The sequence below is a fragment of the Dipteris shenzhenensis genome, chromosome 15 (assembly GCF_047967505.1).
Source record: "Dipteris shenzhenensis isolate YYH24624 ecotype China chromosome 15, Dip_SZ_1.0, whole genome shotgun sequence".
Classification (NCBI taxonomy): Eukaryota; Viridiplantae; Streptophyta; class Polypodiopsida; order Gleicheniales; family Dipteridaceae; genus Dipteris; species Dipteris shenzhenensis.
In genome coordinates, this window is record NC_141610.1 from 26,773,088 (window position 1) to 26,789,037 (window position 15,950).

The 15,950-nt window shown below is 44.5% G+C and overlaps 1 protein-coding gene across 1 annotated transcript in view; it reads left to right on the forward strand.

Moving 5' to 3' along the window:
• The window catches only part of ABC1 (ABC transporter 1), a 111,974-nt gene that overhangs the window by 4,332 nt on the left and 91,692 nt on the right, over positions 1–15,950 (forward strand). Inside the window, exons 2-3 of the mRNA XM_087385992.1 lie at positions 1,796–2,021; positions 8,981–9,133. Of these exons, the coding sequence (XP_087242118.1) occupies positions 1,796–2,021; positions 8,981–9,133 (379 nt within the window). The remainder of the gene's footprint in view (positions 1–1,795; positions 2,022–8,980; positions 9,134–15,950) is intronic.

Sequence of the window (15,950 nt, forward strand, 5' to 3'; positions counted from 1 at the left end):
CACTCCCTTTGATGGAGTCATATAAACTCAAAACCCCCCAGATCATGATCCCTGGGAGCTACAACTCCTGCAGCCTGCTGATCAAGTGTGAACGTGGGACAGTATCAAATGCCTACGAAAGTCTGCAAAGCAAGTGTAAGCTTTCTGGTGCCTCGACTTCGCCTCCTCAATGATAGCCCTCAAGGTGAAGATGTGGTCCAAGGTGGAGTGTTGTCTCCAAAAGCTTGCTTGCCCAAGAGCCTACTGCCTGTGACCCTCTGTGTGGCTGCTGATCTCCCTCTCTAGTACCGACCCATATATCTTAGCCAGAGTGTGGCCAATCATAAGAGTGTGGTAGTTCCTAGTGTCCATGGGATCACCTGCCTTGTGTATCGATACTATGGTGGTGGTGCTCCAGGTAGGCGGGAAGCCATGGCACACGGCATGGTTGAACAGCTGTGCTAGAACCGGCATCAAGACCTCCTGTCCATGTGCAAAGTGCTCAGTGTGTACTCCCTCATGATTCGGTGATCTCCGGTTACAAAGCCGGAGAAGGGCAGCCCGTACATTCTGTGCAATAAACAAGTGACGTGGTGAGTCTGGGCATAGAGGACATATCAGGTGGTGCCTGCCCTGGGACATCATAGAGGGAGGATGCATGTGTGTACGGCGTGCCAAACTACTGGATCTGTGATGGGGATGGGTGGCTTCCCCTTTGACAGGAGCCCCAAGCGAAAGGATCCGATCACCTCATCCATCCTGTGTATGAGGAAAGCCCGCTTCTTGCCTCAAATACCCTTGTCTCAGTGATATAGAATGTTGCCGCGAGATCCTTTCCCACGACTCGATTTGCACCTGTCCCAGACGGGAAGATGCCCCAAAACCCTTGGTTTGACGACGAGTGCAGAGAGATGATAGCCCACCTCACACGTGAGCGAGCACTTGGACATTTGACTTCACTAGAGGCATAGCGGATCTCACACCGAGTGACACATGGGCGAGGTCCATATCATCTCCAAGTAAGACTGGAAGCTCCGAGGCCAGGTGGTTCACGTACACTGGGTCAAGAGCAAACTAATGTTCCGACGAATTTGGCACATATCTTCATCAAGGCACTTCCACGACCCAAGTTTGAAGCTTTTTGGCAAGCTTTACACTTGATTCTAGTTGTTACATGATACTGCCATCTCAATACTTCCATAGGTTGCTACGTGCAAGCATTGCATTAGTTTCAGGTATCTCTGACATGTTTCAAGAGTACTCCACCCATACCATGGAGGGGGGTTTGTTAGACTAAGTCCCCTGGTATGGCTTTGAAGGCTAGGCTAGTTCTACTCAAGTTTTGGACACTTAGTCGACGTATGACACTTTGGTAGTCTTAGCCCTGGTTCTAGGGTTCATCATAATAACTTCTACTTGCACTTCATTTCTAACTTACTGCAATCTACAGACGCCTTTGCTCTCCACTGTTGTGTCGCCTTCTGCTGTTGCATTCCTGCTTCCATTTCCCTTCATGTATTTCCAGAACTCAGTGTTTCTCATTCATTCCATTGTGCCCTTGTGAGTTTGATAGGTGGGACAGAGTCGTGAGATCCTTTTTAGCTGCGAGGGTTAGCATAGGCTTGCTGCCCTATCTCCGACAAAACTGGATGATGGAGCTCTTCCTATAGGCATGCTTGAAATGAGCGATGCTTAGTAGTTTTTAATTAAGTATTGGGACGATTGGAAAATGGGAAAATGCGAGGTGGAGGCTAGTAGAGAAATTCAGTTAATGTAAAAAACGCACGTTGTGACAATGCCTTCTTTGGGTTCACAGGTTTGCAAGGCTAGGAGCTGGACTTGCACTAGGGACACTGCAAGAATCAGCAAAGAGATTGTGGGAGGGGAAGAGTCGTTTAGATCAAGGGCAATTCGCTTTGTCACCTTTTCTAACTGAGCAGAATGCAGAACGGCTAGCCCTGGCTCTATGTAGAATGCGTGGTGCTGCTCTAAAACTCGGTCAAATGTTGAGCATCCAAGATGAATCATTATTACCCCCTCAAGTAAATATTCTTTTTTTGTCATATGATTGTGTGTATTTTCTTTAATATTGATTTTGGATTTTTAGTTATTGAGGATTGACAAATAATGCACAGTCTACAAGCTGCTAGATATGGACTTCTGTTGTGTAAGGTTTCTGTGATTCATTAACCTGAGCTCCGGCTGCACACATTTTCTTCACTCAGATGGGACCGGTTTGGTTTTCTGCCATGAAAAATTTCTCTGCCAGTTTCACTCTCATGTAATTTAAGAATGTAGACTCTAGGCTTGTTCTTTAGCGTCACTGCAATGAATTCTGGCCTCTGTGTACATGTTGCTACTGTTCATGTAAGTGGTCAAGATGGTAAGTACTGCATTTTATGTAGCTTTGTCTTTTGTGCGTGCCTTAGTCATGCATGAGCCTTTCATCTGTCTCTCGGGTATTTTAGACCCAGAATGCTCTTCTCCAGACAATTGCATGAGTACTTAATCGTTCGTAATTTCTATATATGCGACAGCTTCTTATTTTGTATGCATTGGTGTGTCACAGCGTGCAATAGCTCCTGCTACGCATTGTGAGATCCATGATTTGAAGTTTTCTGTTGCAAGCTAGATATACAGGCAACAAATAGCTAGTTTGGCCTCCTTTCTAATCATGGACCGTCACACAAGTAACTAGTATTATGTGACTATATGATGTACTACTTTTGCATAGTTGGCTAGTTTGGCAGCTTGCTAGGTTTATCCAGCCATTTGGTTTGCACCACTGACTGGTTACGATGTTCGTAACGGGTCTTGTTTTGCACCAGCTACCTTGTTTTGCATTTTATCTCTGATTGACCTTTACATACTGATAACAAAAGACAATTTACTACTTCCTAAGAGCTTTATCCTAGCTAGAATAACAAAGCAGAGGTAGTATGGTCCCACACTATGTATATTTCATTCTGCCTCTGAAATTTACAAGTGCAAGGAAGCAAACGTCTATTACACATAAGCCACCAAAGCAATTCAACATTGGAAAATACAAATGAGTACTGAGATTATATAACAGCCCTTAAATTGGTGACATGATACTCAAACCCTAAAAATCTACTATTGGCTAGGGTGGCTCATAGTAGCCTACAAGGTCAGTTCATTTAATATACTGGTTTTTGGCCTTGCCGTTTTGCAACTTGTTTATTGCTTCTTTTAGACGTGATGTAGTGACAACTGTAGAGGTGGTGGGGCGGGGAATGTCATGTGGATCTGGCATGGGTTGATTAGGAATGCCGTAGAGTGTATCTACATAGGGTTTCCAAAGACTAGGGTTCTGGATAGGACATGGTGATCTCCTTTCCAAGAGTATCAGCCAAAATTCTTTGGAATTTTTGCTATATAGGATGCTTAAGAGCTCTTGCTTGTGCTGGGCATGGAACTGTCATCGCAAACATCGATACTTTTTCTTGGTATGCTTCTTGTCTGGGTGTCCCTGTTTGGTCTTGTAATGGTAGCGTTGCCTACACACTTTACATAATTAATCATCATACCAATAATTCAGGAAGACAAACCCTTTGGGTGGCTTTCCCGTACCTTAGTTTCAGGTTCAGCCTGTTAGTTTCAAGGCAGATTGCTTTGCTGAACTGATTCGACCAGTTTCAGTCTTGAGCTTTGAAGCTAGATGGTAAACCTTGTGGCTACCCTGGCAGAAGAGAATTCGACTTTGTTGTCAGTTCAGTTTGTACTACAGTTCCCTTCTTCAGTGACAGATCGAGTGCTCTTCTCAGGATTGCTTTTGGGATTAACCTGGTAAGGATTTGCCCTAATTTTTGCTGGAACTTGGAGTACATCTCTAGAAATTTGTGGCTCTATTTGGCTTGCATTGTTGGCCCTTGTGCCACAGGAATAGTCATTTGCAGGTAATGTGAATTTAGTCAGATTGTGCTTTGTTTGCCCAAGCATTGGCTAGTGGGGGCAGTGCGATTTTGTTGTGCAATACCATTCTCAACATGTGAATTCGTGGGCAGCCCAGCAGCTTGTGCATACATTTGAGATGGCTAAGAAATCAGGATCTGACAGACGTGTTGGGGTTTTGGCCTAGGGGGATAAATTAGATGATATCTTAAAGCTTCATTTAAAATGTCTGAGGCTGTTACACTATTTTTGGCATTCTGTTTATGCAATTAGATGAGGCATTGTTCTCAAATAGTCCAAGTACATACAGGGACTGCTATAGAGGTACGATTTTTAGGACTGAATGCTTTTGTGGGGAGAAGGTCCCATGTGAGGTACGATATGACGGGAGCATAGAATGTTTCGTTGTTGTTGTGTGCTGAAAGGACAGCACAAGTTGAAGGAGTAATCTTTGGATAAGGTAGACTAGATTGGACGTGTAATATTCATGCACCATTCATTTGCAGAGTTCTTACATTGCATGTGAGTTACTGTAGAGGGAGATACATACGAATTGGTCGCTTGGTGCAAGACAAGATGGATCCAACCCAGAGGATGTTATGATTTGATCTGAAGTGATTAAGGATAAATTGTTTCGAAAGGGTTGTTTGGAAATTCGTTTTCGGATGGAGAGATTTCTAAGAGAAAACTATGTCACAAAGGATTGATGATCACTAGAAAGGAAGAAAGAAAGAAAGTTTAGTAAAGCCTTCGGAAGACCGATTGGTCTATGAGACTGATAGAAAACTGATACAACAAGCAGAAAGGGTGGAGCTACTAAACGAGCATCATCACCCATGCTGAATGCTAGGTGCTAAGTAGTACATAGTCATATCATCAGTAATGGCATCATCGTCATCATCATCATCATCATCATCATCGAGCCAATCACCATCAAGGCTGGCTGGCTCTGGTCATTGCAATAAATGAATAATGTATTGAATGACTGTTGCTTGTGTGATTCCTCGTAGAGCAAATCTCGAAAGTGAAAAAGGATGGAATAAAAATTATATTACACATAAATGCATTTTACGAAAGTTTGTTTTTCTGATAATGCATTTTACTATGATTTTTTTAAAAAGTACTTGCATGCATAAAAGGGAATGGGTGAAGGATGCTATGAATCAACCCAATTAAATCTTGAATTGCCTTCATTGTATCGATGACTAAGAGTTTTGCTCAACAAGAAAAATAAGTGGCTACAAGATGTGTAATGCCCTAAAGGGGCTTTAGGTATGATACAATCATTAGTATCATTCCTTAACTAACGTTTCATGTTGATCTTTTCCACTTTCATGAAGACTATCCCGAGAAGATACTAGCTAGCAGAGACAATGGCACCCAGAAGTTGCTGAACCTCAATGGATGTACTGGCAATCACAGTTGCTGGACACAAGGAAGAAGAGGAGAAAGAACCACAAGAAGTGGTTGAGGCTTTACGTGCCTCAAAACCTCGGCACCAAATGCATCCGGCTAAATGGTGTACTTACGCATGGAGCATTTTGGTACCCATTTGATGATGCTGAGTCTAGCACAGAAGTTTTTGGGGGATCATGGAGGCTACAACACCATGATACTGGACCTAAGCAATAGTTCAAAGTTTGGAATTGACGGGGGGTGCTGGAGACCTAATGCTCCGCCATCTCCTAGATCGGATGCTCATTTGTAAGACCCCCAAGTGAGAAGAAGCCATGAGCAGTATCATGGGTACTGGATGGATGCATATAGCATCATGAATCAGCCGTCTATTAGACAGATAGATAGGCAGATATGTGGACAGGCATCTTTGGTTGTCAACTCAGCCACAAATAGGCCGGTTGTTGATGTGGCAGCATGGCATGATGATGTGGCAGTGTATGGCTGCAACGATGCCGCATTTGGCCATGTCATGCTGGCATTAAATTGGCAGCTGACATGGCACATTTTGGGGAATCTAAGTATGTATCTCTAGCTCAGAAGTCACAACTCAAGCTCAGACACCATATTAGAAGAACAATGACCTGATCACAATCATCTAATGCAGAAGGTAATTGCAAGGATACTACACACGACCTATCTCCCTTCACACGAGTGCAGACCAGTAGACATACACCACTTCATAGATCTGAAAAGAACACAAACAGATGTACAGACAAAGCTACATGTATAGATGTGTAGATTATGTACAAAACCTGTCCCAAGAGTGTACTACTACCTGCTGCAAGCACAGCCAGGTATGGCACCACTATGGACTCTTCGTTGCTCCTTCTGTGGAACTCTGCCTACAGCCGTGCGGCTCTTCATAGGCTTCAGTAACTGCTCAATATAGATCTCTTACTGCTCATTCTGCACAGTATCTATCCACTCCCAGTTGCTCTTCAACGGGCTGTTGGTATGAGCACTCGAGTGTCCTAGATCACAGTCTCACAGTCGTGCTCCAGCAAAGCTGTTGGTCTGCACACTGTGAACTGCCAAAGACCCTCCACAATGGGGCCTTTAATAGATCTGAAGCCCTCCCAAACTGGTCAATCAGTTTAGGGTTCTACTGACCTGCCTAGGGCCGACTGGCCCTTTTGACCCGGGTATGCTGCTGACCTGCTGCTCCAACCTGGCCTATATAAGGCCCTTCTCATAGGCACCTTTTACCGGAATTCTGCCAGCCCATCTGCCCACACCTTGGGGGCTCATTGTTGGGCATAAATCTAACCCATTGGCCCCTCCCTACAAGCCGTGTGCAGCCTCAAGGAAGGGTGCACCATACTGTTCAGAATGCAACGTCGGTCCAATCAAACATAAGAAGGAGATCTCTTGCTGTCCATATGGCCCAATGTGCTGCCCACCCCCTTCCCCCTCCCATCTATTGGTCTGACTCCCTATGGGCGCTCACAAGTGAGGCGTTGACCTCTTTATTTCAACAGTTTCAGCTACATGACAAGTGGGCAGATGACATGGCAAATGGCTATGTGGCAAGTTGGCCTCCTGGCATGTGGGGTACCCTGTTGCAGTTGGTTCTGATGCGGTAGGATGGCTTGCTCTAGGTTGGTCAGCTCCCCTTTTGGTCGGCCATATACCCTGCCAGGTTGTCCATATTGAGGCCACCCTATGGCCTATAGAAGGAGAGAGTTTCACTCTCCTCTCCACACACATCATCTCAAGGCTTTCACTCATCCAAAGGAGAAAACAAGGAGGAGGTTTTGCAACACCACATGGAGCACAGTGTCCGCACAGTGTCCTTCACATCTCCCATCTCAGGAGACTAGGCTACGTACATCCAGCAGAAGGAGAATGTGGTTTCTTGTTTGTACTTGCTGGAGCTTCTATTTTCAGCCTGATTAGGGCAACCTTTACACAGAATTACTTTAGTCTTCTCTCTCTCTCTCTCACACACATATACATACACACACCCATACTCTCTCTCTCTCTCTCTCTCTCTCTCTCTCTCTCCCTCTCTCTCAATTGTAAACCTTTCTTGGTTAATATTTGCTTCCACCGTTTGTACATGTGTGCATGGTGACACTTCTCACACCCTTCTTTCTCTTCTAGCTCATCTGGTTCTGCCTTCTGGAATCCTAATTCCATCTTCACACTCATGGGCTGTAGCTCGGCCCCCCCAAATGGCGACCTTCCATATCTTTGGTTTTACCATTCGACTCCTTATTTTGACCTTTCAGAGAAAATAGTTCGTACCATCCTGCGTTTCCCCCACTGAAGTCAAGGATGTGCAAACGTAAGGCCTTGTTTCAACAATGTCAGCAACTACTATGTCGTTGAGGCAGCTGTTCAAGAGAAGAACACTATGCTGTATCTGGGTTTCCTTCATCACAGAGGTGCTCCTTCTAAGGGAGTTACAAGAGCTGAATTTCGTCTTTGATCCAATGTCAGAGAAAAAACCAGCGCACCTAAAACTAGTTGCAGTGGAAGTAAATCCAAACAAGACCACAAAACGCTTTTCAATCCCACAAGTGATGGAGGTGCAAATGTATGCTTTCATAAACCATCAACAAGTACAGCAAAGAAACCAAAATCTAATACCCAAAGTGTATAACTTGGTGCCCTAATGTTTAGCAGCAATGATCTGTTCTAGATTCTTCTACGTCATGATGGATGAGTGTGCTTCCCTCCCCTCTTTTGCACTGCCTTGAGAAGGCTTCAATGGATGATGAGCAGAGGGGTGGGTGCTCTTCTTTATAAAGTCAGAGGAAGGCTGTATACCCTACTTTACCCCACCCAACCAACCAGGGTTGGTTATATGAGATCAGACCTAGGCTGTCCAATTGGCATGACAATGATGTGCAGTAAAGATGGGCGTAAGTTGCCAGTTGGTTGTCTGCTTTCAAAGATGGTTAGACTGCTGCAAATTGCCATGCCATCTCCTTTCCATTGCAACACTTTATTCCACCATAATGACTATCTAGAGGTATCCAAGACTGTCATATTCTATGACATACCTTATGTCCTCCTTGTATCTGTCCCGCAACTTGGTATTGTCTACAGATACTAACAATAAAACTCTCTTTGGTCGTTGTTTCTTGCATGAAATTAACCACTGGTCATCCAATCTGTTTCCCTTGCTTAGACACTTTCATCCAGATTTTGGGGGGAATGCGTTCTGTCTCAGATATCTTTTGTTTGAATGGCTTCCCAACAATGATGCAAGATGAAACGTCTATTCTCTACCAAGCTCAGGACTATCATAGGGGTACCTTGCTTAGTGCATGGTTTCTTTCCATGCTATTCAAGCCAGATCTGCCTCTCTATATTCTTTGATCTCATTCTTTTGATTGAATACTGATGCCAGTCATGAAGTTTGCTAATTGACTAATTATTATTGCTTCTGCCTTTGAGATTCAAGATATCTACTTGCATTGTTATGAGAAGTTTTTTGTATCAGCTCTTTTGTTCACACCATAATGCTATTGTGATTTTCTATGGGTTCTCTTCTTTCATTACTCCTCAAAATCTTCATTAAGGCCTCGAAAAACGTCATCTTTTCTGCTATCTCTATTTGCCATGTTATAACATCTGGTTTTGATATGTAATAACATCTGGTTTTGATATGGTTAACCTACAGGTTCTTGCTGCTCTAGAAACTGTAAGACAAGGTGCAGATGTAATGCCAAGGCGACAATTGTACAATGTTATATCGGCAGAATTGGGTTCCGATTGGAAGTCTAGACTGCAGAGTTTTGATGATGAGCCAATGGCAGCTGCAAGCATTGGCCAGGTACAGAATCCTTTGTCTTATAGGGAAAATAAATTTTTTGCAGGATTTGTTTGCAAGTGTAAAGTCTTCCTCAGATTGTGAATTGCTACATATCAAGATGTGTGTGTGTGTGTGTGTGTGTTTATTGTTTTGGGGAGGTGGGGGGCCAACTATACTCATTGTTTTTTTAAAAGAACCATATCAAGGCTGATCGTTACATTAGGATGTTCACTGCAAGGACCAAGAGGTCCCAGGCCAAATATCATTGGGCAAAAGCCGCTACCTACACATGGGGGAAGGTAAAACAATAAAGGTTCAGAAGCTATGTTTGAGGCATATTGTCAAGTCTGACCGGTTATGCTGAAAGAAACTTATTGAGTGGAATATCCCGCTGTCAAACTGTCATTGAGATGGTCAATTGGGCATTTGTAATCCAAGGTTGGATCTGGAGCTTACCAAGTTAACACTTGTGCAAACCTTCTTCCCTTGCTAAAATTGTATTGTTTTTGTGCTGTTTATGCACTCAGCTAGTCTGGTAACTGATAAAGCAGCCCATGGGCCAATCACAATTGACATATACAGCCCATGAATCTTGCTTGCACTTGCCCATGCTCTCAGTTGAATCTCAATCTTTTGGGCTCTAGACACTTGTTCTAGCTGGCAGCCTTACCTGTGATCATATCACTCTGCCTCAAAATCTGAGGAGAACTGTCTACAAGTTCTCATTGCTAAATGTTAGAAATTACCCAACAGAGGGTACGCACAGCGGAAGACTGATAGAATTGCCCAGGAGCTCACACAGTGTGGTGTGGGGTGTGGAATCACAAACTTCTTAACTTAATGCGCATAGATGTGCAAGCCAGTAAATAGACAATGCTCAGAGACAAATATAGAAGCAACTCTTTATATTTCCGTCCGTCCACAAAGTAGGACAGGATACAATACCAAAAGGTTCTCCTACTAGATGTCAAGCACTTCTAGATCTTTGAGCTTGCATGCTCCACCTCGAGCGTATGTAGACTCTCTGTCCAGAGTGTTCTTCTCTCTATCTTACTGCCTGTACTCAGCCTAGGTAGGCAGCCCTTCAAGCTTAGTCTGCAGCTCTTCCTGCTCTCCTGGTCCTCTGGGAATAGGCTCCAAGAGTAGGTCTTCTGCTGCTCCTTGCTGCTCCAGCAAATATGAAATGAGGCCAAGGGGCCTCTCCTTTTATTGGGCACAAGGCCCTTGAACCAACCGACCTGGTAGGGGCCAGATCTAGCCGACCAGACTGCCCCTACCCACCTGACATGCTGGTCTGTAAACCCCAACCAGTGGGCAGCCTATTTCCTGCCCCATGCTGGCCCGCCTTGCCACGTGGCTTTCAGCCACCGTCACATGTACTGCCCTGCCCCAGTCGGAGCCTATTGCAGGCCCATGGCCTGTCCAATGCCCCCGCCTGGTAGCTGTTCCTGATCTGCCTATGTACGGCCTGCTTCCAGGGCCTGTTGCAGGCCAAGACCCCGCCCACAGCCCTCACCATGCAGCCTTACTGCAGCCGTGCAGGTCCGCGCCTATCCCACTATGTTCAGGACCTGCTGCAGGCCATAACCCTGCACACAGACCTGCCCAAATAGGTTGCCATGTTGCGCCTCCAATTGCGCCCTGTTTCTCCATTGTACAGCCTCTGCCAGGCCCTATCTTGGCACCTGGATTCCATAGCTTTGTGCTGCCCACATGGCAGCCTTTGTCCTGTCAGTGTGCTGCCCACATGGCAGACCCCATGTGCTGTCCATGTGGCAGCCCCTTTGTTACGCTCTAGCTGAGGTGGCATTGACCTCGGAAGAATCAGTCGACATTTCCCTATAGGATCTACGTTTGTAATATATTTGTTTGCGCTTCATGTAAATGATCGGGATGGAATTAATGTCAAGGTCCTAGGTGAGGGCTGATAGCACCAGACTAGGTGGATCTAAGGCTAAGGGCCTAATGCAAGCAATGTGCCTAGGGGCAAAGGAAATTAAAGTATCCCAAGAGAGGGGTGAAAAGATGCATTAGGAAAGGCCCTATGATGATGACATGTGGCATCTAGATCCATCTAGGGAGATGGGGCTTGTCGGAGTTAGTGAGAGAAGGAGAATGGACCTTCACGTATGTTTCAGATTTTGATTTTCTCTGTGTGTACTCTCACGCTCCAGCAAGGTTGGCTGGGAGGATATTCTATGGTGCTACTCTTGTGATCTGCTATAGTAAGTAGGAAGTTCGTGTCATTTGGTATCAGAGCCAGGTTAGGCGAGCTTGGGAAGTGATAGCGTGAGGCTTCACGGTGGCCAGCTTGACGTGACGCGAAGCTCGTGGACGACGTGACTGCATGCAATTGACGCACATCTGTGCGGAAGGCCCGTATCCAAGGCGTAGGTATAGTGTAGACATAGCGAATAAGCAGCGTGGAGCGTAGCTGAAGTGGGATTGCGTACATATTCGGTGGTTGAGTAGAACGAGCGAGAATGGACGTGAGGCGTCACGTGGGTCTGATCTAAGTGATCATGAGCGGAGAGCAGGAGCACGAATAGTTCGTGAATGTAGTGCAATAGGACTGTAGATTGCTCGTTAGGCGGTTCGTGGAGACACGTGATGTGACGCAGCAGACGTGCGGAGAATTGCGTATGTAGAGCGCAGGCTGCTAGTTGATGGCAGCGTAATCTGAAGTGATCGTGTCATTTGGTGACGAATCGATTTTCGGTGGTCCTCCCGCGCTGGTGATTAGATCTTGGTGACTGTTGACGCAGCAAAATCTTGATAGTTAGTGCGAGGTGTGTGCAGAGGCGAATCAACCAGGGAGCTTTCTTTGGCATTCGTCAAATCCTGTGTTTTTTTTTCCGACCTTAGTCTTTATTGATGCTCCGCTTGCATGAAGAGGTTATCATGGAATATTTAGTCTGCATGAAGGTTGGATGGCATAGCAGGGTACATAGCGGACTTTGATTCTTTTGACTTCTTCAAATTCCTGTGGGCAATCTGGGAGACTATGCTTGTGCATATACCTTTGTGATAAAGCCAGTTTGTTTGCAGGAATTTCCCTAGTATAGGGAAAGGCGGTATTTGGTTATATGCCTGTGTCAATTACCTAGTCAGTATAGTTGTCAGATTGCAGGTATTCCTTGGTATAGGGAATTGTGTCAGTTTGTAATACAATGTTCTAGCGGTGTTTATTTATGATTTTAAAAAAAAAAAAAAGAAAGAAAAGAAAAGCAAAACACCCATTGACCTGAATGGAATCAGAAGAAGGAGCTTCCAGGATGGACCCTGTAGAGTCAGGAGTCCGGCCGACCCAGCAGGTGTCGCGCCCAGTAGTTCACACCTTATCTGGCAGGATTGCATTACTTGAGGATGCCTTGCAGCAGTTATTAGCGCAATAATTACAAGCAAATGCAGGGCAGTCTGAACTTAGAAGAGTGATACACAGTATGTTTGCCAGACCTTCTCGAGATGAGAAAGGAAAGGCTCCGATGAAACCGGAGTCTAGTGTCCATACGGTCGAGCCTAGGAGGGCTAAAGTACCTAATATTGCCAATTATAGGCCGAAAAAGTATTATGGTCGGATGAATGACCGTAGTTCCGATATCATTGAGACCTGGTTGCACAAATGGGACGAGGCGTTCGCCATTCGTGAAATCAGAAATGATATCAAGAAAATCCGCGAGGCCACCCACATGTTTAGTGAGGCAGCGCATCGGTGGTGGATTAAAGAACAGAAAGATTGTATTGCATCCGCTACCTAGGAGGGGTTTAAAAGGGAATTTAGGAAACACTTCTTACCTCCTGACGAAGCATTCCGAGCTTGGGATCAGTATAGAAACATTCGTCAAAGAAATTTGTCAGTGGTAGAATACACTGATAAGTTTCAAGAGAGCGTAATGAAGGTTGATGAACCCCTACCTCAATCAATCCAAGTGAAAGATTTCATATTTGGATTGAATGATCGGATTAAAATGGAAGTTTGGGCTAAGTTCGTGAACACGTTGGATGATGCAATAGCCATAGTCCTGAACTATGAAGATGCCAAGGGCAGCAGGCCAAGTGGGTTTGCGCAGGTCGGAACCCAGTATGGATACCAGAAGAAATCTGGGTTTAAGAAGAAGTGGATTAGTAAAGGGAGTGATTCTTAGCCGAGTGGTCAAGCCAAGCAGGCGAAACCAGCTGAAACTCCTAAATCAAGTACCACCATTGTAGTAAAGAGGAAAGTAACACCAATGGCAGCCCGGGCTTCGTCAAAGTCTCCCTTAAACCCAGAGCAAAGAGAAAAAGCGAGGAGAGAAGGTTTGTGTTTTGGTTGCCTTCAGCCTCATCAGTGGAAAGATTGTCCACGAAATAAGGATCGTCAGATGGCTGAGATGGTAATCTCAGAATGCGACATGGAAATGGAGGGAAGTCCCAGAGTGGAACAGATGCAGATTCAGCTAGCAGGATCTTCTCAGAGGTCAGTGTCTTGTTTGTTATGTGTGTCTATTGCTAAGCTAGTAACGAGTGCACCTAATAACATCTTATCTAAGCCCGCAGCAACGGGGTATATAGCCTTTAATGATACGGAGTTAATTAAGATGAAAGGGCAAGTGGCCAATCATGATGTCATTGTGTTGTTTGACTCGGCGTCAACTCACAATGTAATTAACTCCAAGCTCGTGAAGAGGCTGAAGTTAAAGACTAGCCCATCTGACTATGCGTATACAGTCAGGATGGCAGATGGAAGTTCAGTTGAAGTATGGAACCAAAGGGTTACCCAGTTGGAGCTTCATATTCAGGACTATGTTAAGAAGCTTGATTTTGAAATGACTAAGCTTGCTCATGCAGATATAGCCCTGGGCAAGGTTTGGCATTCTAGGAAGAATCCAGCCATTGATTGGAAAAAGCACGTATATCAATTCAAGATGAATGATGTGCTGTATGTCTTACGAGGTGAGAAAGATGTACCTCAGGGATTGTTGGTTTCCGTGATGGAAATCCAAAAATCTCAAGAAGAGTTTTTATTCCTTTGTACAGCATTGGTAGAGCCGGTTGATGATTCTTCGGCTAGCACTGATGTTGTGCAAAGTGGTAAAATGGCCAAGCTGGTTGATCTTACAGCAGAGGAGTTCTCTGACTGTTTTAGGGATGAGCTACCTTATGGGTTACCTCCAGAGCGGAATGTTCAGCATAAGATCAAACTTATCCCGGGGGTAGAACCTGTAAATCGACCTCCCTATAGATTAAGCTTTACAGAAGAAGCTGAGGTGCGAAGACAACTGGAAGAATACCTCAAGTTGGAGCAGATTCAACCCAGTTTTAACCTTTTGCTTCCCCAGTGATATTAAAGAGGAAGAAAGATGATACTTTTCGCCTCTGTATAGATTACAGAGCATTAAATAATATCACTGTTAAGCACAGGTATCCGATGGCTCGGATCGATGATTTGCTAGATGCATTGCATGGGGCCGTAATTTTCAGCAAGATAGATCTTAAGTGTGGCTACCATCAGATCCGTATTAGAGCCGAGGATGTGCATAAAACCGCTTTTAGAAGCAGGTTTGGTCATTATGAGTTTTTGGTAATGCCCTTTGGACTTAGCAATGCTCCGGCTACATTCGTCATGCTTATGAACGATTTACTACGTCCGTATATTAGAAAGTTTATAGTACGTTTTATTGACGATATTCTGGTATTTAGTAAAAGTATTACTGAGCATCGCGAACACTTAAGAATAGTGTTTAGTACTTTGAGGAAAGCCAGTCTTTATGTAAATAAAAAGAAAACTATACTGTGTATGGTTAGACTTGAATATTTAGGATTCATAATTACTGCAGAGGGGGTAGAAATGGATCCAAAGAAAGTGGCTGCGATACTAACTTGGCCAATCCCTCAGAGTCTGACCGCTTTGCGATCATTCTTCGGATTTGTCCAATTTTATAGAAGGCATATCAAAGGATATTCCGAAATAGTATCGCCATTGACTGATCTGACCTCAGATAAAGTACCTTTTATATGGGGACAGAATCAACAAGAAAGTTTTAACACCATAAAACAAGCTGTGGTCACAGGACCGGTGTTAAAAATAGTTAATCCCCAGAAACCGTTGTTCTTGGAAACCGATGCAAGTGGCATTGCGGTAGGAGCAGTTCTCCTTCAAGAGGGAAGGCCAGTAGCCTTTGAAAGCAAGAAACTTTCTCCCTCTCAAAGGAATTGGCCAACTCATGAATTAGAGTTGTATGTTGTTGTCCTTCACCTCCGGAGTGCCGACAGAAACTCAGTACGAAGACTTTGTATAAATGGATGCTCAAGTATGTATGGGTGTGTGGATTTGTATGTGTGAGAGCATATTTTTATACTATGGTCTACACCCACTGTTGGGCGCTGATGACATCAGTGGGGATGTCATAGTAGCTAGTCCCTGCTATGCATGATGGAGTTTATGGTTTTCAACCTTGTGAGTAACTATCATGAGATTGAAACTGCACTATGTTGTGTTTTTAGAGGATGAGTTTGGGAATGTTCCTGGATTCATCTAGGTATATGCTTCTGCCGTATTAGCGGACATGCAGATTTCACCTTGTGAAGTTTTCGTCCAAGTTGCGGCTTGTTGGTATTGTGATAATTCTTTCTATCTTACATGGTGCGTTGCCCTATCAGCTAGATTTAGATTTAGATGCTCGTTGGGGAGAGACTAAAATGAAAATATTTAGACTTCACAAGCAGTTGTAGCTTGAATGAAGAGATTTTGGACTACCTTTTGATTAGCCTTCTCCTTTAGTGCTAGCCTTCATCATGGCTGAGTCTGCCCTTCACCTCCGGAGTGTCGATAGAAACTCAGTACGGAGACTTTGTATAA